The 22,785-nt window shown below is 37.9% G+C and overlaps 1 protein-coding gene across 14 annotated transcripts in view; it reads right to left on the bottom strand.

Moving 5' to 3' along the window:
* Positions 1-22,785, bottom strand: part of PARD3 (par-3 family cell polarity regulator) — a 457,578-nt gene that overhangs the window by 394,134 nt on the left and 40,659 nt on the right. For all 14 annotated transcript variants that reach the window (XR_012628846.1, XM_074867651.1, XM_074867643.1 and 11 more), the window contains exon 2: positions 12,791-12,892. Coding sequence is in view for 13 of the 14 variants with exons in the window: in XM_074867651.1 (XP_074723752.1) it covers positions 12,791-12,892 (102 nt within the window). In the remaining variant the exon portion in view is untranslated. The remainder of the gene's footprint in view (positions 1-12,790; positions 12,893-22,785) is intronic.

Consider the following 22,785-nt stretch of genomic DNA (forward strand, 5'->3'; position numbering starts at 1 on the left):
TTGAACTGAGCAGAGTTAGATCTGGCTGGTTGAAAACCAATCAGATTCTAATAACTTCAAACACATAATTTTCTTCAGTATTTTTAAAATTCGACAGTAAGCAGCTGTGTTCTGTGTTCAACAGCATTTTCAACACGTGTAGCAGTAGTTGCCGGGGGGGGGGGGGGGGGGGGAAGAGGTAAGGATGGCGTTGTCTCAATTACAATGACCTAAAGACTGAAACAAGACCAAGCTTGTAGGAAAAATTAACATTTTTTACAGTTAACTGGGGCATTTAGAGGAAAAAAAAAAAAAACACACACACAAAACAACCCCAACATTCTTGAGGCAGAAAAGCCCTTTCTTGAGAGCTATCCAATACGCAAGTTGACCAAAACAAGGCTTCGGCTAGAGTGCTTCATTTCAGCTGTCTCACCCACTAACATGTTGTAACCAAGCCAAAGTAGTAAAAGTTTCTTAAAACTATTCCTATAATTCTGCATCTGTGAGTACTGCAATTTAGACACACATCCATGTGAGTAATGATTTTAGCAAAATACTTTTTCTGGAAGTGACACCATAAAAGACTAAGTTGAAGCAGATGAATTTCTTTTTCTTTTTGATAAAAAATAGAATTTAGAGGATTAAATAATTAAACCAACAAGAAAACACATTCAGGACTTGTTCAAACATCAGCTTGAATTCAGTAATTGAGTATATTTTTCATTAACCACTAGAGGTCACACAATAACCATGGCAGCTATCCAAAAGATGAGAGGCCTCAAGAACTCGAAGGTCTGGGAAAATTGAAATACAGGAGTACTCACTGATTTGCACCTACAAATGAAATTACTAAATTAATTTGAGTAGTCTTTCCATTTCCTCAAAAGATCCAATCAACTTGAATGGTCAGAGATGTCACTTGGTATTTTACATCTTTGTAAAATTTGATTTATAATTTTTACTTCTCAAATTATATCTGATAATAGAGCAAGAAAAGCATAGTCAGACCTTGGTGCTCTTTTGAAGGCGTTCCCGATTTTTTCAAGTATTTCCTAATTTAAAACTTCTGGAACTTTGATTCAAACAATTTTATTACTATAATTACCACTGAAGAAACACACTGAAGCTGGAAAATTCTAGTATTGTACTAGTCAGTATTTCGCTATTCCAATAGACATTTTAAGCTTTCAAGAACAACAGAAATAGTAATAAAAACAAACCTGAACCCACACACATCAAATTCATTGTGGTTTTAAGCTAATACCAAAGTTTATGCTGGACACAATAACTTAAAATTCTCTTAGAATTGAGATACACTGCCCTCGAAATTTAGGAGCAGATGTGGTGGTCAAGGCCTGAAAACTACTTGGTCATGAGAAATTCACTTATACTGCTAATGAAAATCTAGGCTATTTCAAAGCATCTGTGGAAACACTATTTGCAAAGTATTAAAATACTTTGTTTTACATAGCCAATTAAAAATTCCCTGGAAAGTTCCTTTAAACCCTGCAAAAAGGCACCCAGTGCACACAAATACAGAGCAAGAGATGGCTGACAGCGAGTGATCCTGTGCTGCTTTCATACTATATTGGAGATCAGTGTACAAAAGCATTTCATGAACTGACTCACTTGTTTTTATTCCATTTACTGCAGTGCACACTGTATCTTCTCTTGGGAGAAATTTCATTTAATTAGATCCCAACTACAAAAGATAAAGACCTGTGTATGAAAGTCTTTTACTATGGCAGTGCAGCACTGCCAAGCATTAAGCTGCCCTCTAACCCTAAGAACTGGTCCCACCAGAACAGGTGCTGCTGCTGCTGACTTGCATTACCTGTTCTGGAATAAGTAAAATATTTCACTCCCTAAAGCTCTCAGTCTGGTACATTTCAACATTAAAAAAATAACAATAATAACAAAGGGCAGTGAAATAGTTGTAACCTGAATAATAATTTCAAAAGTTTCAGTACCTATCGTGTTTTGCAGCACAACAGACAACACACTACCAAAAGCTTGCAGGGCACATATCACACTATAGGAGCAACTCCTTGAGACAAAACAGAAATCATAAATCACATCTTAAAAGCAGAAAAGATGCAGACTTTTCTTGCGATAGAATTAGCACCACAAGTTTAGCTAGCTCTTAATAAATATTATAGCAAAAAAATCCAGCTTTACCCCCACACAAGCTTGTATGTATACACATACGTATTCACACACAGACTGCAAATCAGCAGAGATTGTTTTCCGCTTTGTATTAACACAGCAAGTTTTACAATCTTTTTAAGAATTTAGGAAGTAAGGATTTTTTTTGAGAAATATCCAAATACAAACCTGCTTTTTCTGCGTGTGCCTTTTTTGAGCACCCAATGTAGCTGACTTAAAGCTAAGAGACTTGGACTGTCTCCTAACTTTCACTGAATCTCTCCGGCGATCGTATGAAAAAGACGATGACTTCTTTGTAATTTTCCTCTTAGGTGTGTCTGCCATTTCATCCACCAAAGTATGGTTACCTTCAAGCAAACAGCGTCCCAAGAAAATAAAAACTTGGTACCGTCAAGCTTCCACCAAGCTTACAGGGAACAGTCTTCAATCCTATAGGAAGTACAAGGAACAGAGCCCACCTAAGAACAATTTCAGTTCTTCCAACAGGTTGTACAAATGAAAAAAGCTGATGGTCCTGCAATGCTGTATGTCACTGAAGAGCAGGTAGAACTCCTTCTTGCTGTACAAACTCAAACAGGCTTCAGCAGTGATGCTAATCTGAAAAATGTAGTGACTATCCTGCTGAGCACGCTAAAGGTGAACGGAAGGTAGTTCCCTGCACACCAACAGGGTGTGGAAGTACACCAACAGGGTGTGGGGATGAAGCAGAAGACTTCGGGTTCAAAGCATCTTCTTAACTCCTTCCTTTCTGAGCTACTGCTAGGAAGGTATCTGAAAAGTCAGACTGGTGAAACCTCCCCAAAAAAGACAGCGGTTTTTTCTTCTTTTTGGATCTAAGGCACTTGCTGAAGGAACCTTTAGCATAAGGTAGCTGCCTCAATCATTAGGATCCCTATTTTAACCTAATTCAAATATTCCCTTTTCTCTCTTTGACAGAAAGACATTCATGCTACAAAATTATGAAGTACTTTACCTACTAAGCCAACCAGAAAATAAAGTCCAAGCCTATGTATGAATCTTACCATCCTTCCTGGGAAATAACTATGAAGGTACAGCACTCTCTTAAGACCTCTTGGTATCAACGGATAAGAAGGTAACGCTAATGAATTCTCATCCTAGTGACAGTGTGGGAATCTTATCAGACAGCTGAGATTGCAACTTTTGCACCAGGACGGTGTTTAGGTAGGAATGTTTCCCTTGCATAACGTATTAGTCAAGGAACACTACAAGGGTGTAGAGCCCCAAGACTTGCTGCTATTGATTTCCATTAACCAAAACATATCCAAAGCACAAAGCTGTGCATATGGGCATATGCCTGCAAACCTAATGCTGTCAGATTTAAATCTGTGTTAAAACACAAGGACGAAAACTATCTTTTGACAAACTTATGCCATCGTCACGGGTCTTTTCCAGAAACTTTTCCTTATTTTATTCATGATGCTATTTCACATACAAAACAACTGTGAATAATTTATACTTGCAGGATTATCCATTACTATAATTAAGCTTTAATATGGGTCAGTCCTCTAGTGTATGAGTCTCACCACCCCTGTTAGGAAATATCTGTGAAGTTGGAAGAGCCTGTCTTTTAAGACCTGCCGATATCAAGTAGTAAGAGGGTAGTGTTAATGAATTCCCATAACCAACCTTTTCAGCAATTTCTTCCTTTGTTGTAGGATGAATAATATACCTTGAGGACAAAGTCATATTGCTAAAATTAATGAAAAGCTATCAGAATATCATGCATTTACTACCCGTAATGGCCTAATTCTAGATTCACTGTAGATTTCTGTGGAGATTTACACTGTGAAGAATTAGAAAGCACTGGTTCATATTATCTACAACTACATCTAAGCAGTGAATCTGTAATTATTACAGGACATAGAAAAAATCTATTATTAAATATTTTTAGTACAAAGTATCTCTTAATTGTGATGGGTTTGTAATACTGTAGCAGTCATCATCCATAGCCACATACTGACCTTCAGTGTTACTAATATTAGACACTGTGAGACCATCATCATTTCAACAGTCTCTGTGGTTTTCACCAAAGTTTAGATTAAGGAGACTCTTTCTCACAAATTGAAACTCTACTTAAATTACCAGTTCCCATGATTTACAAAGATCACCTTTTTGAAGAGTAAAACTAAGCAGCCAATTCAGCATTACACGTGCTTTTAAACAATGATATCTCAAGAAAAAGTGTCCTCCAAAACTTCTTGGAGCATCTGCAGCCTTTGATAAAATTCACATGTATTCCAATATAAAAACTAAAGTCAAGGGAAGTTTGAAAACCTTTTGCAGATAGCTAATCTTATGACATACTGTAATCACACTTGATTGCACAAAAATAAATCTTAGCAATTAAAACTGACAAAGGCACAAATAAACTTTAAAATCCATTAAAATGCATCTGACTTTGTATCAATACCAAGTACAATCCTGATCATTTTACTTCAACAAAAAAAAAAAATTAGACCTAAAACAGGTGCAAGAAATACAACAAGAATGATCAGAGTTAATGAAAGGATTTCTGAATGAAAGTAAATTACAAAGGAAACTGAAAAGGACAGAAGACTTTAAAATCTTTAAAGATACAGAAAAAGATCTGGATTATATTTATTCACAGTTCTCCTAAATACAAGAATCTGAAGCACTCAACAAATCCATCTGAAAAAAAAAAGGTAGTATTTTATACACAAAGCGTATCTCCTTTCATTTACTTTGCTAATGAAAACTTAGGTTTCATTTGATGCCCCAGATCTTGCACTGAAAAAGACAAAGAACAATTCCTCTATGTCACCTCTGATTTTACAGTCATCTACAGTTTGCTTCTTCCATCCTTTTTTCAAGGCTGAGAGTCCATTTAGGTACCGCTGGTAAAGAAGCATTTAATCTATACCTGCAATCAATGTTGGCATTTGCTCTGTGCTTTCGCTATTTCTATAAAATCTTTTTTGGATGCTTGGTTTGTGGCTGGAGGAAGAAGAGGGCTCAACCACTAGCACGTAAAGCAACAAGATCCCATCACCCGTTCCCTCCTCTACGCCCCTTGCTTAACCCCCAGGACCTCTCCGGCAGCTCCACGGCCACTGGCAGCCTTGCTGCACTGAAAGGGAAGGTCTCAGCCTGCTCACGTTCCCACTCTCCCTCTTCTTACTTCTTCCTTCGCACTTCATACCACTCCCAGCAGCAAAGTCCTCAACCTTTCCTCCTCAGCTTGCCAGATGCTTCGGTGAACTGACGATGCTCATGAAATAGCAGAGAAATATTCAATTATTTTTGCAAGGAGGAGTCTTCTGCCATTTTAGTGAATAAATCTGCTACAAGACAGGGTGCAAAGAGTGGTGGAGCCTGCACAAGGTAAGCGTCAGGATGGGGATGACAACGTGCAAGAGAGGCAGACACAAGGGCAAGCTGCTGGAAGCCTTCTTAGATCTTATTATGTCTCACAGAGCTGTACCTTGCAGTGTAAGCTGACATTTCCAAAGACCTACTACAAAATCAAAAACATTTTCCCAAATGTAATAGGTAGCTCAAAACTCATTATTTTTTGCGTCCATTTAAAGGACTGTCTCTCTGAAAGCACAGCACATTTGCCAAAATATTTCATCCACCATGTTATTGTATCCCTCTGAATGACGGGATGCTTCTGCAACCCTTCATAACCAGCATTTACCATCAACATTTGGTTTCACACAGAATAACGTAATTCGACACTCCAGTATTCAAATCCCCCTTCCCTTTTTTCAAAACAATATATAATAAGAAATACTTTTTCCATCTTCCAACCAGTTACACATCCATAAGACCCTTCCTCTTATCCCATGATAAGTTTGTGGGGTTTTTGACTGTACTAACCCAGTCACTGTTGCTCAATTCTCTCTTTCTGCTGAGAATATGGGCAGGTTTGTGAGGCATGACTTTCTTCACAACACTGTCATGGTCTTCGCCAGTATATCAAATTCATGCATGGGCCTGCTATTCCTCATAGAACAGTTTTTACCAAATTATTCCATTTTCAGATGTCAGATTTACCTGCAGCTCTTCAGATCTCCATGGAAACTAATTTACAAAAGTCACTCCTCACCCTCCCCGGAATTCTTACTGCATTGATACAAGTACTTCAGTAATAGAGAAAAAGAACTGGGATATTGCAGTTTATCCCAAAAATAAACAACAAATCATGAACGGAAATGCTGTCTTCACAGATCTAGAAAAAGTAAACGATGATGAGATTAAGAATTCGGAGAACAGTGCTGAAAGAGATGAAAAACTAAGAGCTACAGATGGGAGACAACATTTAGTTAACATCTAATATCTTAGTGATTGGAAAATGCACGTTTCAATATTAATGTTTTGCCCAGTATTTCCTCAGTTCCATGGGTTTTAGTCTCATCCATAAACACTGTGAAGTTAAAAATTAGTTTATTAGAAATACTACAAGCATTTAAATTCCATTCTTTGACAGAAGATAATATTTATATTTGGTGTATGTTATTTCCAAGTAGGTCTTCATTAAATAGCAGCTGGGAATAAAGACTACGTAAAAACTTTGATTTTCTACTTTAAATCTATCAGCAAGAACAATCTAAAAATCATGTGGCTATCCCAGTAATGACGACTCAATAGAGTAATGCCAGAAAACCTGATTGCAACAGAGACATTCTGGTTTTTCCAATTTGTCAGAACTTCGGTTAATATCAAATTGCCAATCTCTAAAAACGTAATTAAAATTAAAAACACTGCAGAATATTAAACGACTCTAAGAGCTCACTGTTAAACTGAAGTTTTTTAATTTTTTAACAGCAAAGAATCATGGAATTGTTACACAAAGCTTTTCTCCCAGTAGCAATACTCTCCCAAGCTCAGTAGCTCAAATAGTTATTTTAAGCTGTTACAAGAAAAGAACGCCTTATGCTCAAAATGTGTTTTGCCAAGTCACTTATGAGTAACAACAAATTGTTTCAAGGTCATCCTGTTTTCCTGGGATACAGGGAAGGCAGTCACAGAACAAGAAGAGAGAAGCTGCAGAGATAATCACGGTAATAACTGAAGTTTAATTTGGTGGAAAAGTTTTGAGGGAAAAGGAAGAAGGGCATACTAATCATGGTGTTGTAAATACTAAGAATCATATTTTTGAGTAAATTTTCAACATTTTTAGGTTTTGCTGTTGGAGTTGCTGCACTGGACCTAGACAGTCTTTTGTTTCCTCCACAGTTTTAATCTGTTAATGGCAGAAACAAACTTTAGAAGTAAAACAAGAAGTTGTTCTTCTCTGTTCATGGTTTTAGGGTTAAATTCTTAAATTGCAGAGTCAAAGAGAATTCAAAATGTAAATTCAGCTGTAAGTTTGCTTAAATGAGGCAGAGAGACACCCAAATTTAGAACAAACAACACTACTTTAAGCGTTCTGATTATGTGCTGATGGAAATGTAAAGAGAACACAATTTTATCTGTGCAACGTTCATCAAGTTCAAAAGCTCTTTAACATTTTGGAGAGAATGAACAGATGCAGTGTTACCAGAATCTCATTCTTTCTATCAGGACCATGTTGTCACTGGTCTACACAGAATTTACTATAGAACTGGGGTCTTGCATAACTGTCCCTAAAAATAAGAGTGACAGAACAAAAATCAATAGCAGCAAAATAATGTAATCACAGCTGTCCAGTCCCTAGCCAGCCTTTAACTTTAACATCATAATGCATTTGCTCAAAATAGACTTAATTTCGTGTTGGTTTCAAGTTAACATTTGTTACAAACAAAATAGTCATCCTTTCCAAACCCATGTTTTGTGTATCACATGTCTAACTCAACAGTGCTTTCCAAGAGGAAGTAAACAAAACACCAGTATTATTTAGAATTGACCATCTGTTTAACAAAAACCAAAAGTTCATTTCCTTTCCACCACACTGGGAAAAGCTCCTAATATGCCTTCATATTACATGAAGAAGCTGCTCAAAGACTTTCCCCCATCATGCTAGAAGTAAGCAGGCACTAAATTCATAATAATATTAATAGAGTCTCTGTAGGTCTCTAAAGGCAGATACAAATGAAGTATAATTGATCTCCCTGGATTTCTGCAGCAATTTGATCACTTATAGTTAAGTCCAGATCATGAATGTTTGCAAACTCCATTTCAGCACAGATCTATGAAATTAATCTCCACCCTGTTCTCACCAACAGTATTCCACTCAAAACAGCAACTTCATGCGTGCCTTTCTAGAAGGTTCAAGTACGTCTAACTAGCAGTAAGCACCAACATCATCTTGATCTTACGGTGACCTGGGCCAGATACAAACACCATGCACACAAACACTGTGGTAAGCACGAAACTTCACTCCAGTCAACACCAAACCATATTCTTCCAGTTTTTATCTCTGCACTCAGTGGGTGTAAGTATGAATTATGCAGGGTGAAGAGCTGACTGAATATTTCAAAATGGTAAGTCAAGCAAACTCCTTAATTTAGAGAAATAAATCCAGGCTGTAATGTTAAGCATACATCAAAATACAGTGGTTATTTTTGAGAACTAGAGTGTTGAATTTATTAGGACAGTGATGAATGAAATGATGACGATGACTTTACATTTACACATTGCTAATCCCAAGCTACCAAAAACCTAATGCATTTGGGCAAGTGAATTTATGAATAATTGACATTAGGTTTATACCCTACATTGTTTCAAACTAGCTCTATTTGCCCAGCTGCTCACCAAAACCAGTGGCTGTTAATGGCAGATCCTTGTTCTCTTGGGAAGGAAAGACTGATTTTTCAGAAATGTAGCTACACCAAACATAGACATTTTGATCTCCAAAGCCTTTCACTGAGCAACAGTCTGAGCATTACTGTGCAGGAAAAGATTACATATAATTGCACATGAAATAATTTACTTTACATTGTGCAAAATACAAGTGACTCTTTCAGTGAGAATTCAACTGGAAGCAAGTTATATTCATACACGGGCTTTTAAAATGGGAGATTACATAACAATTTCCTGAGTATTTTTTTCCATGGATAAACAAGGGCCTATGAGATCCCTGAATAAGTACTTTCATATAACACCCAAAGTACAAGGATCACTGAAGCGTCTATGTGCCTCAGCCTGCCAGGAGAAACCATGGTTAAGGATGGTTGAAAGCGGGGGGGGGGGGGGGGGGGGTGGTGTTCTTCAGTTGGTTGGGGTTTTTTTGCTGTTGAGTATGTCTGCCTACTAAGAGCTGAACTGAGGCGATCAAGTATGTTATCATCAAGCTGGAAAGTTGACAAAGTTGACATGTTTTCTGAGAGCCTTCAGAGAAAGGGCTACTTCTACAAGTAACAGAAACCCAAGCAAAACAGTTCATTAACTTGTGTTTAAAATATTGTTCTAATCACTAAATGCACAAGAACCTGCACTTTTAAAATGACAAAAACAGGTTATGCAGCTAACCAAAAGCAAATTAAAGGGAGTTATTTCTCCTCCATTTCTGAAAAAGAGATTTTGGATATTTATCTGCCCAAGCTTCTCAAGGAGTTTCCTCAAACAGTACCAAACATGCTCATACTTAAGACTGGAATGGATGCCACTAGTTGAAAACAGATTCTTGTTTCTTGTAGCCAAATGTCTTTCAAAAACAACAAAAACAAGACATCCCATTTGTATTCATGTACACAGAGAGACAGATAAATATAAAAAACATTGATATATTTCCATCGAAAACTATCTTTCCTTAATAAAACCTGGACAAAATTTGCACTTCAGTCAATTACAAAAAAGTTTTCCAAGAAAAAATTATCCAAATGAGCATTTATTAATTTTGGTTTAATACAGGTACTACCATTAACTACATTAACCAAGTTTTCATCAGCAACTTTATGTGTAGTGATATTGTGTAATATGAGTGTTGAAGCTGCATGCCAGCTAAGTTAGAATGCATTAAATGAACTTTCTCAATGAACTACATTAAAGGGCTTAAGAAAAGCTGTTTCAGAAAGGAACATCACAAATTATTCCAGAAAGTAACTGGTTAACCCTTACTTGTCTATTCAGTTTTAGTAAGTGACAAGAGAATACCAAAATATAGGGACAGAAGCAGCTAAATAAAGTCACCCTACCATGCTGCATTTTAATGTGAGGGACACGAAAGATACTTCTCTTATTCCATTCAGAACAGCTGCTGTCTCTAAGGGTCTTTGTATTTGTTACAAGATAGAACATTTTCTCCATGGAGACAGTGGAACAGGAGTAAATATATTCTTCACATTACTTAAGAGTTTTATTTTACTAATATAGTTGACTATACAGAGCAATAAATTCATCAAGACAAGCTGGTCCTTAGCCGTTTCTCATTCTGTATTGTGCTTATATGACACCGTACAAACAATTATGGCATAAAAGCAACCTCAAAAAGACAAAAAATACATTTATCACTGTGGGAATGATCCTTACATCTAAAGACCCATGATAAGAGCAAACCTATCTTCAAAAGTACAGATGCTAGGTAGTAAATAGCACAACAAACTTGTCTTCAAGAATGTAAAGAACTTCCTTGTGAAAATGAACACAAAGATGTTAAGTGTTCGGTTTTGCAATATCCTAGATAGTTCTGTCCCAATTAAAAAAATATATACATATAGACTGTTTAATTTTTGAGCATAACTAATCCTGAAGACCTCAGTAATAATTAGATGTTTAGGCATGATCTGTTTAAGTGCTTTTTAACAAGATATGCTTAAGTGTATATATACAAAATATCACTAACTGGAGATATATTCAGAACCTTGCATTAATGAGACCTATATCAGGTTCTGCTAACACAAAACTAGTTGACACACTTGCTATGGAGGAAGCATCAACTGCAAAGCTAACAATCAAAAATTAAAGAGAACCAGGAAGGTCAGCTGTAAAATACAAGATGAGAAACTGAAAAACAATGACTAATGACTGAAATGCTTGAAAAAAATCAAACGTGAAGGTCAAGTAAGAATGATTAATTCAAGGATATAAACCAGTATAGCACAGTGCATGTTTATATTGCACCTTCCTAATCAATGCTACAAGGTCCTATAAAAAAAGGAAATTTAACTGATAAGTGCTATCAGTAGACACATGCCAGATTCACAGAATCAAATCAGAGGATATAAGCTTGGCAAATGCAGAAATAAATACTACTAATTACTAGGTATCTTGTCCATCTATACACAAAAACAATATTGTAATAATGACTTTGCCTGTTTCAGTTGCAGCCAGAGTTTTTCAGCTATTAGTCATGCACATAAAAACACCCACAGAGTTTCACCATGAGGAATTACCCCACTTGAAGGCGGCATGGAAAGGTAACAGCCAAAGAATGAGGTCTTGGAAGTCACCAGAATTCAAACTTCTCCTTCTGAAGGGAGAAGCATGCGAGGAGCTAAAGTAGTGCATGATTCACTAAGTTAAAAATTTATATATACACACTAATACATATATGTGTGTGTGTGTATATATATATATATAGTGACGACTTGCACCAGCCTCCTTGAGGCCTGTAAGCAAAAGATAAACTAATCATGCAGCTGAGCACTTCAATATGAGATAACTAACTAGAGGTTTTAATTAGCTTTTTGTGAAATCTTAGCTGGGCACTATTTTTATGGAAGAAATTCCTGAAAACTCAGCACTGTTACTCTATACAGCTTGAGTAATCCCAACATTTCAGACGGTGAGGAATCTCCATGTCCCAAGACTCCTCACATGATTTTTTTTTTTTAATGAAGTCCTGCTTGAAATAACCATGGCAATTAAATTTTGTCACAAGAAATAACTGCAGGCAAAGTATTTATTTCTGAAAAATTAACCTAAGAGTCATCATTTGGCCAGTTTTCAAGGAGCCTTCAGAGTGCCTGTTGCTTCCAACAGAGGCAATTAAGGATCCTGTCTGTGAAGGAGCAGGGTCCTGAAACACATTTCCAGACTGAAGTCTGTATTAAGCGCAGATGCTCTCAAGAGCTTCAGCAAACACATGCGACTTTGCAGACAAAAGTGGTGTATTTACATACAACTTTACAGTGTGCCACAGTGTTTCTTACCTTATCCTTTTTGAACATGTAATTCAAAGACGCAAGTATCTATAACTTCAAACAGCCAGCCAATAACCAAAAAAACCTCTTAGCTGACTGAGATCTAAATGTCTACTTAAGAAGAATAAAACCACTCAAGACCCAGCAGTGTATAGTTATTTTCTCAAATTCTGTGTAACTCGCAGTTCCTCCCAGAAAGATTCTTGAGAAACAATCCACCAACACTCCCCAGTTTAAAAACAGGTTTTTTGCACATATTCAGCCAGCAACATGAAGCTAAAATCTTAACATATTCTTTTTTTTTGCATTATTGTTCTACTGTATGACAGTTTTCTCATTCTTGCAGCCTCCTTTTCTTACTTGAACTTATAAAGAACCAAAAAGGATGGAAAACCCACGATTTCCGTAAAAGATTTCCTGTATTTTTTTAAAAACATAACAGTAACAGACTTCTCACATCTGTCAAGCAAACTATATTAAAAAAACCTAAAACATCTGCATTGATTCCCACTTTTGGACACATGCAGGAAACACAGAACGCTGAGACTCTGACATACAGCATGTGCTGAGCTGCCTTCATCGCTATTCGTACTTACACGGTCTTTGTCATCGGCTACATCACAAAGAATGTCATCGAGATCCAAGATCCCACCATCCCCGTGCTCCAGTCGATGAACTTGTATCCAGTAGTTTGGATCCTGCATAAAAGGAGAAGAAAATAATATCAGATATCACATAACCAACAGAAAAAGGTTATTCCACCATATAGTTAAACGTCGCAGTCCAACAAATTCTTGACATTAAAACATCCATTTAGGCCATATTCCTGTAAATAAATGTAAATTGAGATGTAAAGCCAAATTTCTTTTTTTAAATTGCCCTAGATTAGAGACATGCGCTTCCCACTTTTATCAGCCCTGCATGAGTCACAGTCCCATCACTGACACGCAAGGGAACAGCATTCCCAGTGTTACTGAATATATGCACTACATAAAAGGAAAATATATCGTCCTCAAAAATAAAGTATCTCAGACAGTGGTCAACAGGCACAAAATGTTACAGGACAGCTGTAAAGCGCAGGGGTTTTTTAGAGGACAGCTATAGAGGGTACAAACCAGTATTCAAATGGTATCAAAGGGCTTTCTGCCGGTGCTTTGGTGGAGTTGGTAGATGGGATATCTAAACCTTTTACAAAGAACACTTTCCACGTTTTAATTTTAAAAAGATACATACACACACACAGACACATATGCGCATATATCTCTATGTATGGTTTTGTGTGTATAGATGTGTCTACCCGTAACTGGTAGACTTCATAGTCTTTCAGTATATGGGCTCTATTGTCTTCATTATTACTTTTGATACAAAAGAAAACCGTAAGGAATAAGGTTGTGTTCACAAAGTGTCTTCTACATATCACTACATGACCTGAGTATTGTTTGGTACTCAAGGAGCTATTCTTAAATGGTTTGTTTTCTAACAGGGGAAAGTTGCACTGTAAACACACAACCTGAACATGATGCATAATCTTTTCTTGCTTCTCAAATACTCCCCCATAACAGTGCCAATGCCCCAGGCTGTTCTTATAAGTGTCTAGCAGTAAGAGCTTCCCTGCTTTTCAGTGAACAGGCAGGACTGCAGAAAGTGACTAATGTGAGGACGACCTTCGAACTTGCAACATCTTGCAGAGTGCCTGACTTCCTAAAAACAGCAATTAATATCACATTCTTTTCTGGTACCAGTGTCTAGAAGTCAAAAGAAAAAAAATTAAAAAAAAAAAAAAAAAGACCCCCAAACCAAAACAAACAAAAAACCCACCCAAACAACAACGACAAAAAAACCCCACACCACGAAAAAACCCAACGTACTCCACCCTTAAAGAACTTGAAAATAATCTCATTTCTTAAAGGATGGAACAGGACAAGAAATGGGACCACCAGAATTCCTCTAAATCCGTATGTGATTTTAAATCTTGACAGGACATGCTGCATAAAATCTTGGACAGCATGCTGCATGAAAGAACATCAAGGGATATTAATTTTGGGTTTAATATCCTAGAACTCTGTTTAATTGCATGTGATATATATGCCTAGGTCAAAGATTTTTGAGAAATGTGATAATCATGAAACTTACTTAATTGTTTGTATAAGTACATCCACCTTAAATACTGCTATAAATCATCATTATCAGATGATCAGATTTCAGAATGACATTTTACAGCCATTTAGGCTAGTCATTTCAGAAATTACAGATTTTTTTTCTCTAATTTCACTAAGTATTAAATATCATTACCTTACATTTCTTCTAAGCAAGTATCTATTATACAATTAACTGATTTTCCTATTATATGGCTTTTCCCCAAACAGCACTTACTCTTGTAGCACATTATAGGAGATAATTCAGCACCCATTTTTTTAAAAGTAAGAATTCAGGAATAATTAAAAATAGTACTACATTATTCACATTGTCATGCATACAGAGGTGCACACACAGCTACACGGAAATTTACTCTGCAAAAAAAGGTATGTAATGCAAATAGAAGGATGAACTTTTTGATGAGTTTGAATACTCCACTAACACTTACAGACAGGGCTGGAAAAAGCCTTCTGTGTACACCAGAAATCCTTCAAAGTTCCTCAACAAACAAGTTCTAAATGGAAGTCAACTGAAGAGGTGTCTTTGTAAACTCTGCTCTCAAACTAAAAAGAAAGAGAATCCTTCCTCATTCTTCCGCCCATTACAGAAATCTCCTCTGCCTCTCGTACCTACACCAGAGACTGAAACACTGTTGGGAAGACCCAGGCTTTGAAGACAAAACCAAACTGACAAGCTACGAAGCATCTTGCATTCCTAAAGGACTTGATTCAGGTTTCCTCTGCTAATTTCTCCATCTCAAAGCCAAGTCTGAGTTGAACCATAGTCAGAAATGGAAAACCTAGACTAGGCTTTAAGACAGTCTGATCCCTCATATATCACACACTTCACCATTTTTGTTTGCATCACTTAATCTTCTTACTGAAGAATGGAAACATTAAAAAAGATAACTGCAATACTGGCTCAGTGACTTGACTACATCCATCAAAACAAAGAGCACCCAAAGTGAAACTACAACTTGAATATTCCTGTATCCTTATTTTTTGATTCCTACCACAAGTATTTCCCACCTCCAAAGCAAATGTAGGAAAACATGCATGATTACAGAATCAATAGTAGAAACGCCCACTTCTAAAGTACTGTTGTGCTATTTCAGCATGCACAATCCACATTAAAAATAGCTTTGATATATAAGCTGCATCACTTTTGCTAATTAGTTCCTTTAAAAGTTTCTCAATATTGCATAAGACATTTTAGACTTCATTTTTTTCCTGCATCACCTATTTGTTGTGCCATTGCCTGAACTGCTCTGGTCGCTATTCCTGTCAGACAAGGTCCTGATACAAAACAATACGTTAGCAAGACCAGACAAGAAATATATAAAACTAGTCTGGCAAGAATTTACTCTGGCAGGATTTGGTAAGTAAATATGAAATAACAATGAAACTTTTCATTAAAGCCCTCTCCAAACTTCACAGAGCTGTCGTTCTCTTGAGGCCCTTTTACTCTATTAAAGGTTTTACATAAATCAAGGATTTGGTGGAGGAGGCTTGGGAGGGAAAAGAGGTCTAGGGGGGGAGGGGAATACTCACATTTTGTAGTGATTAGTTACACAATACTGAAAAAAAACCACCCCTAAATACACACACATTGAAGCTAGTGATTTTTCAGAGTTAAGAAAATTCACAGCTATTTATGGTTCCAAAATTTAACAACTAATTCTATGTATTAACCAACCAAACTGCATAGATGTTCACATTTAAATTCCTATTCTGTGTTCTGTCTACAATGAACATATGTTGTATAAGAGTCAGCTCTATGCACTGTTTGCTGAGTACAAAAGAAACTGGACCAAACTTAACACTGATTTGAATTCAAGTACTACTACATCAAGGTTACAAGGGTATCTGTATTCACAGCTTTGTCAAGCCGTGTTTCTCAATCACAGCCAGTAAACAGATACTCATAATTCCCTAGGCAACGGCAGTAATACAGTCAGTCTTCAAGCATTTTCTGAAGCAGTCAAAAATATTGTTTTGGCTTAGACCAGTAACTGAGTCATAAAGTGGAAATCAGCAATTACCCGACTTTACTGGAGTTTACACAACTTCAACGGCAGGGTAAACTGGGCCCAATCATTCCTTCAGGACACCCAAAACACCTTTGGGGTCACCCTCTCCAGGTGGCAGTGCCAGGCACTCAAGTGAGATGTCACAAACAAGGGACTGGCTCCAACACTTACCCACAGAGAGATGACCTGCTTCAGGGCACAGGTAACAGGGTGCTTACACAAGTGAAAAGGAAAATGTCTTCTAGTTATAAAACAAGGAAAGTGCAACATATATCAAGACTACAAAAGTCAGTTTCCGTAAAGATGAAAACAAATACTAAACAAAACTTTAAAAATTACTCAGAAGCTTTTCAAGAAACCTGCTTCAGAGTTGTTCTGGTTTAAGAGAACATCCCAGAGTCAGAAGCTTTGCTGTTGTTTCAAAATTTGAATTTGTATATTACAATTAGATTTTAACATTTGGTCAACAAAAAAGCCACATTTATATTCTCGCACTGTTACAATTGGGTAAAAGGGTACTGCACTCTCCAAATCTGCAATGCATTTAGAGATATAAAAACATGCTTTGATAGAAAACTCATTAGCTACATTGCTCCACCAACGTGTAAATTAGCAATGTGCAATTATTTTGTAAAAGCTGTATAGATGCCTTTGTCACTAGTTCATGCAGAAGAACTAGCAAGTTCACTTCATTGAATACATGGATGGAAGTAATGCTAAACCTGATTTACAATATCTTCATTTAAATATTGCATCACTCAGCTCAAGTCTAAGCAAGTCAGATCTCCTCTTTCCTGTGTACACCCATTTAACTATTCTACTTGACTATGATTATGAAGGTATTTATAATTTAAACTCATGAGCACTACATTTTCTGCTCCAAAGTCCTCTATAATAGAAGATAAATATTTGCTAAGTGAACACCAGCACTGAGTGGAAGCAAGAGCACATTACAAAGGCAGTAAGAATGCAGCCATTCATATTCTGTTTATTCCATATAACATTACTTCTAAAAAGCACAAAGGAAAAACTGAGAAAACCATTAGTTGAAGTAATACCATTCAGTATTCTGTAGCTAACAATTTGATAGTCCCACATAATGGAAACAAGGACCATATGTGGAAAACAGTATCTAGAAATAGGAATGGAAACTGCAATGTGTTCTTGTTAATGGCATAGAAGATTTCTTATTCCTTTAGATCTAAATGTACCCTTTTCAAAAATGTATAGAAATCTTTAACATAAAAAGTTACAATAAGATTATTTTTTGAAATATTTTGTCTGTAACGTCCAAGAAGAGAACACCACAAGAGAATACGTCCAAGAAGAGTAGCCACCTATTTAACAGCAGAAAATCAGGCTCCTAAAAAGCCACCTTACAATGCTTAGTGTTTACAAATTATGCCCACTGCTGTTACTTAATCTCACCTGCCTGCCAGGAGTATATCCTGAAGCATCAAGAAGATCACTTTATCTGCATGGCTACAATTATGTAGTTGTGGGTGGGATGTCGAGGGGGGGGGGTGTAATTTCTTGTGTTTGGTTTGAAGCCCACCCAGAGAGCACTACTGGGGTAGGACAGCAAGCCCTCCCCAAGAGGTGTCTGTTCTTAACCTTTGACCATAACAACTCGGGTTTCCCAACTGCAACTTTCAGCTGGGTGCAGAGCAACTGTAGCTGTCACTACCATTTGTTACACATCTCGAAATCAAGTAAACCAGATTTTTTTTCCCCACACATCCCTATATTTTCTAAACTCTTCAGGCCAAAATAAGAAGAGTATTTCTTACCACTGAGCAGTGGGGAAACGAATTGCCATTTCCAAGATGAGCCCACCAAGGCTCTCTGTGCCTATCAGAGATCATCTTTCTAAAACTGAAGGGATTTAAATTTAGATATAATTTACAGCTTTTTGCTTTAAGATCTTTTTCAGTACACAGATCCTTAGATGATTTTTAAAAAACACTGTCAACTGACCAGTCGTGCACAGGTATTTCAGTGTATTTCTCAAAGGAAAATGGACTCGCCACCAGGCCAAGTGAAAGCACAGAGGCAGATCCAATGGTATCAATATAAATTCTCATTTATAAGGGAGGAGATAAAGGGAAAGTAAGTATATATTTTCAGTTTCTGCTTAAAACCATCTGGAATCTAAGATTACGTGGCCACATGTGTGGCTATCTTCACTGGTTTGAGTCTTCTGAGAACAGATAAAGCCTTCATACAAAAGAGTACACGCAGATCAAGACCAACTAAATCATCAGGCTTGTGTACCAGACTTGTCTGCTCAGCAGCATATGGCATTTGGGTGTGTTAACACAGTCTGAAAGGAAAATAATGGTTATAAAAAAACCTAATATATCTGAAAATTTGCCAGTGAATTCATTCATTTCCCTGTCTAGCTCTGTGCTGCAGGAAGGAACCATCAAAACAAGCAGTCAGGTGCCAAAGGAAAGTCATGAACACTCACAATGTCAGCGGGATTCCAGTTACGTTCCACAGCCCAACAAGAACAAGTCCCTGGGTTTGAATTGCATCTTCTTCCCATCACCTGTCTCCTCAAATTACAGACACAAAGACCTGCTGTGTAACACACAACAGCAGCAACAGGAGAAAAATTGGCTTCAAAGACAATTGTACTCTCTAAGGTATGCTGATACTGCACCACGGACAGTTGGCAGTAATGATACAACGTAAGTACATTCACCATCCCTGCAAGGGCACAAGCCGGCAAAATACTTAACATTAACGAAAGTAGCCCAGTAGGCCCCAGAAAGCAACCAATACCTGTAACAACTCTAAAGTTACCAGGCGCCGAGTTGGAGGGACAGTTACCTTTCTCATTTCTGACCACATTCCATCTGCAATCACTCCCCTTATACCTTTACTCCACCTTGTCCTGTGTCCCATGAAGTCAAGAGAAACAGGGCTACAGAAGACTACAGAAAATAGCTGAATGCCGTACAGTAAAAAATAAGCCTCATTCCTTTCACCTTTTTATTCTTAACCCCTAAAACTGCTCTTTGTTCTGAGGATGTACCACACTAATGTTAATTTCTTGGTATTTTGTATTACTGAGAAGTAGGGATGAACACCCAGGAAGGTTATAAACAATGCCATTAGAGGAGGGTTTGGTCATGGATTCAATTTTTTCAAACATACAAGTACATATATGTCTTCAACCAAGAGGTATATACTGATCCCAGATATGAACCAATTATGAAAAAGAAAAGAACATGCAAGTCCAATCACTGAAGCATCTTGTTTGACTTCTACACTCACCAATGCTTTCCCAGCCTTGCTAAAAGGGCTTTAACTTACCAGAAATCCATCCAAGACAAAAACTGAACATCTGGCCAGTATCACTCTTCCTGAGACAATGAAATGTTGGAAAGGGTGTTTATGAAATAAAAAAAAAAAAGTAATGTTAGGTTTTCCATGCATCCTGCATGTCCACTTTCAACAGTAACAGTAATTTACTTAAAAACTGATCACATTACACTATCCGTTTCAGCCCTCAGCATAGAAGTCTAATAGCCAAAAAAATAAGCCAAGTAGTCCTCCACTTAAAGCAATTAAATGTCTCCTAAAACCCACTAAATTGAAATAATATGGTCAGTAAACCACTGGAACACTACTACATATCGAGTTGTGCTGCATTACTACTGGAGCACAAAAGAAGATTCAAGGAACTACTGGGATCTTGCTTTAAACAGCAAAAGGTTGGTATTAAAAATGGTAAATTTTCTTTGGCTGTTAGCCACTACACAGTTTGCATAAACTTTCAAATATATATGAATCTCTTGCTTTTATGAAAAGAAATGGTGATTTCCTAAATCCGTAAGGAAAGTAGTCCAAGATGTACTCTAGAGCTACCCTTCCTGTTTTCCTACCCTACAATTTTCTAGACAAAAGACTGTGTCTTCAGATATGCAAGTTCTTCCTATTAATGCATTAACTCTGTGCATCACAGAAGTCTGGATTTTTTTTTTTAACTCATCCACTTCACCTAGAAGCAATCTATACCAATCCACGAAAAATCCTATCATTAATTTAAATCAACTTTCCTACATGCTGCATATACCTATTAAATTGCACATCATCTCCATATGCCCCGATAACCTAACATCATGGAATAATTCAGATTGGAAGGGACCTCAGGACATTCCAGAATTGGACACAGACCGACGCATGCTGTGCAGAGGGGGCTGATCCCTTCCCATCTCCTGGCTATGCCCTGCTGATCCAGCACAGGACGCTGCCTGCTGCCATGGTGCAGAGCTTTTCTGCCCACTTGTGATCCCCAGCCCCAGGGCAGCTCCAGCCCCAGCCTCAGCCTGTGTCACTACATAGTGTCCTCCTTCCCCAGTGCAGGCCTGGGCACAGAATCACAAAATAGTTTAGGTTGGAAAAGACCTTTAAGATCATTGAGTGCAACCGTTAACCAAGCACTGCCACGTCCACCACTAAATCACATCCCTAAGTGCCACATCTACACATCTTTTAAATACCTCCAGGGATGGTGACTCAACCACTTCACTGGGCAACCTGTTCCGATGGTTGACAACCCTTTTGGTCAAGAAGTTTTTCCTAATATCCAGTCTAAACTTCCCCTGGCACAATGTGAGGTCATTTGCTCTCATCCTATCACTTTTTACTTGGGAGGCTGACACCCACCTCACTACAATCTCCTCTCAGGTAGTTGTAGAGAGCAATAAGGTCTCCCCTGAGCCTCCTTTTCTCCAGACTAAACAATCCCAGTTCCCTCAGCCACTCCTCAGAGGACTTGTTCTCTAGACCCTTCACCAGTTTCATTGCCCTTCACTGGACACACTTCAGCACCTCAGTGTCTTTCTCGTAGAGAGGGGCCCAAAACTAAACACAGTATTCGAGGTGTAGCCTCACCAGTGCCGAGTACAGGGGGATGATCACTTCCCTAGTCCTGCTGGTCACACTACTTCCGATACAAGCCAGGATGCCATTGGCCTTCTTGGCCACATGGGCACACTGCTGGCTCATAATTCAGCTGACTGTCGACCAACACCCCCAGGCCCTGGGGTTCTGGCTGCATTTCACATGGCTCCTGGCAGCCTATTCCAAAAATATTGCACTGCAAACGTCACTAGCTTTGACAATGAGCAACATTAGTGACATTTCTTCACAGCACACAGCCCTCTAACCACTAGGAGGTGCCACCACCAAAGCGCAGGTCCAGGCTCCTGAGCACCCCACCAACAACTGGACTCTGCTATTAGTGTCAAATCAGGCACCTACAAAAATGGAAACGTTATTTTGTGCTGCCACTGGAATGTATGTGGCAACCAACTCAGAATTAATAAATTAAGAATAAAGCTTTATAGAAATAAATCCATAATGCTATGGAAGATTAACACATTTCTACCATGACTACTGATAGTTGTGCACAGCAGAAACAATGTTCTCTTTGCTAGGGGGAAAAGAATTAAATATGCAAGAAAAATATATTGAGTGGAGTTAACATTGTATCTCTAAACTCCCTCATGTCAGTGCTGCGAGCACTGAATAACACTGTACTGCCCATTAAAGATGGAAACAACCAATTTTGATATGTGCTCCCAAGTGGGCACAGTCAATTAATCTTGTAGTATGTGAACTCTAACCAATGATTAATATACAGAGAGAGTTGCAAAAACATTATTATATACTCATATTTCTGACACACTGTAACTATGAAGTTAGGAAAAAATATGAAATGTCACTCTCTGTTCTGATGACTATTATTCCTCTGGGAGCTTCAAAGTCAATGCTTGGTGGGTAAGACTTTGCAATATAAACAGCTTTGCTGAGCCATGTGGAAGGAATGCACAAGTTATGTGAATCACAGGAAAGTTTATCTCAATTTAGGTCAGCTACAGTATCTTAGGTTTCTGATAGGATTTAAAGTTTTAGCATCCCAGATGCCTTACTCTCCCCTGCCACCCGGTCAGCCATGCAGAGGGGCACCCATGAGCTCTCCCTGCCTCTTCTGCAGTTGCTATAATCAGGGTGCATGTGGGAAGAGATCCCCCATGCTCCCTGCACCTCAGCACAGCTGCGCACATGAGCAGCAGGTTGCTTGGGCACCGCCTGCTGCTGACACAGTAATTCCCTGTCTGGTTTAGAGGAGAAGCAATGCATCACATATGTTTGTTGGATCAAGCAGGTATATGGCACAAATAAAAAGTGATAAACTAATGTATGTTGAAAAAGACGTACAAATCAATACTGGGTCCTAGGACCCTGAATAGACATGCAGAGCATTTCTTCTGATTTGTGTTGTAGGAAAACCCTGCTGAGAGTGAGTGGGGGACTGAAAGGTTCAGCAGTTTCCACTGTGCCCTATAAAACCGCTCTCAAGACTGTAACTATATTCCCTCCCTTTGTTCTCCACACCTACGTGCACATTAT

Source organism: Strix uralensis, chromosome 1, assembly GCF_047716275.1.
Source record: "Strix uralensis isolate ZFMK-TIS-50842 chromosome 1, bStrUra1, whole genome shotgun sequence".
Classification (NCBI taxonomy): Eukaryota; Metazoa; Chordata; class Aves; order Strigiformes; family Strigidae; genus Strix; species Strix uralensis.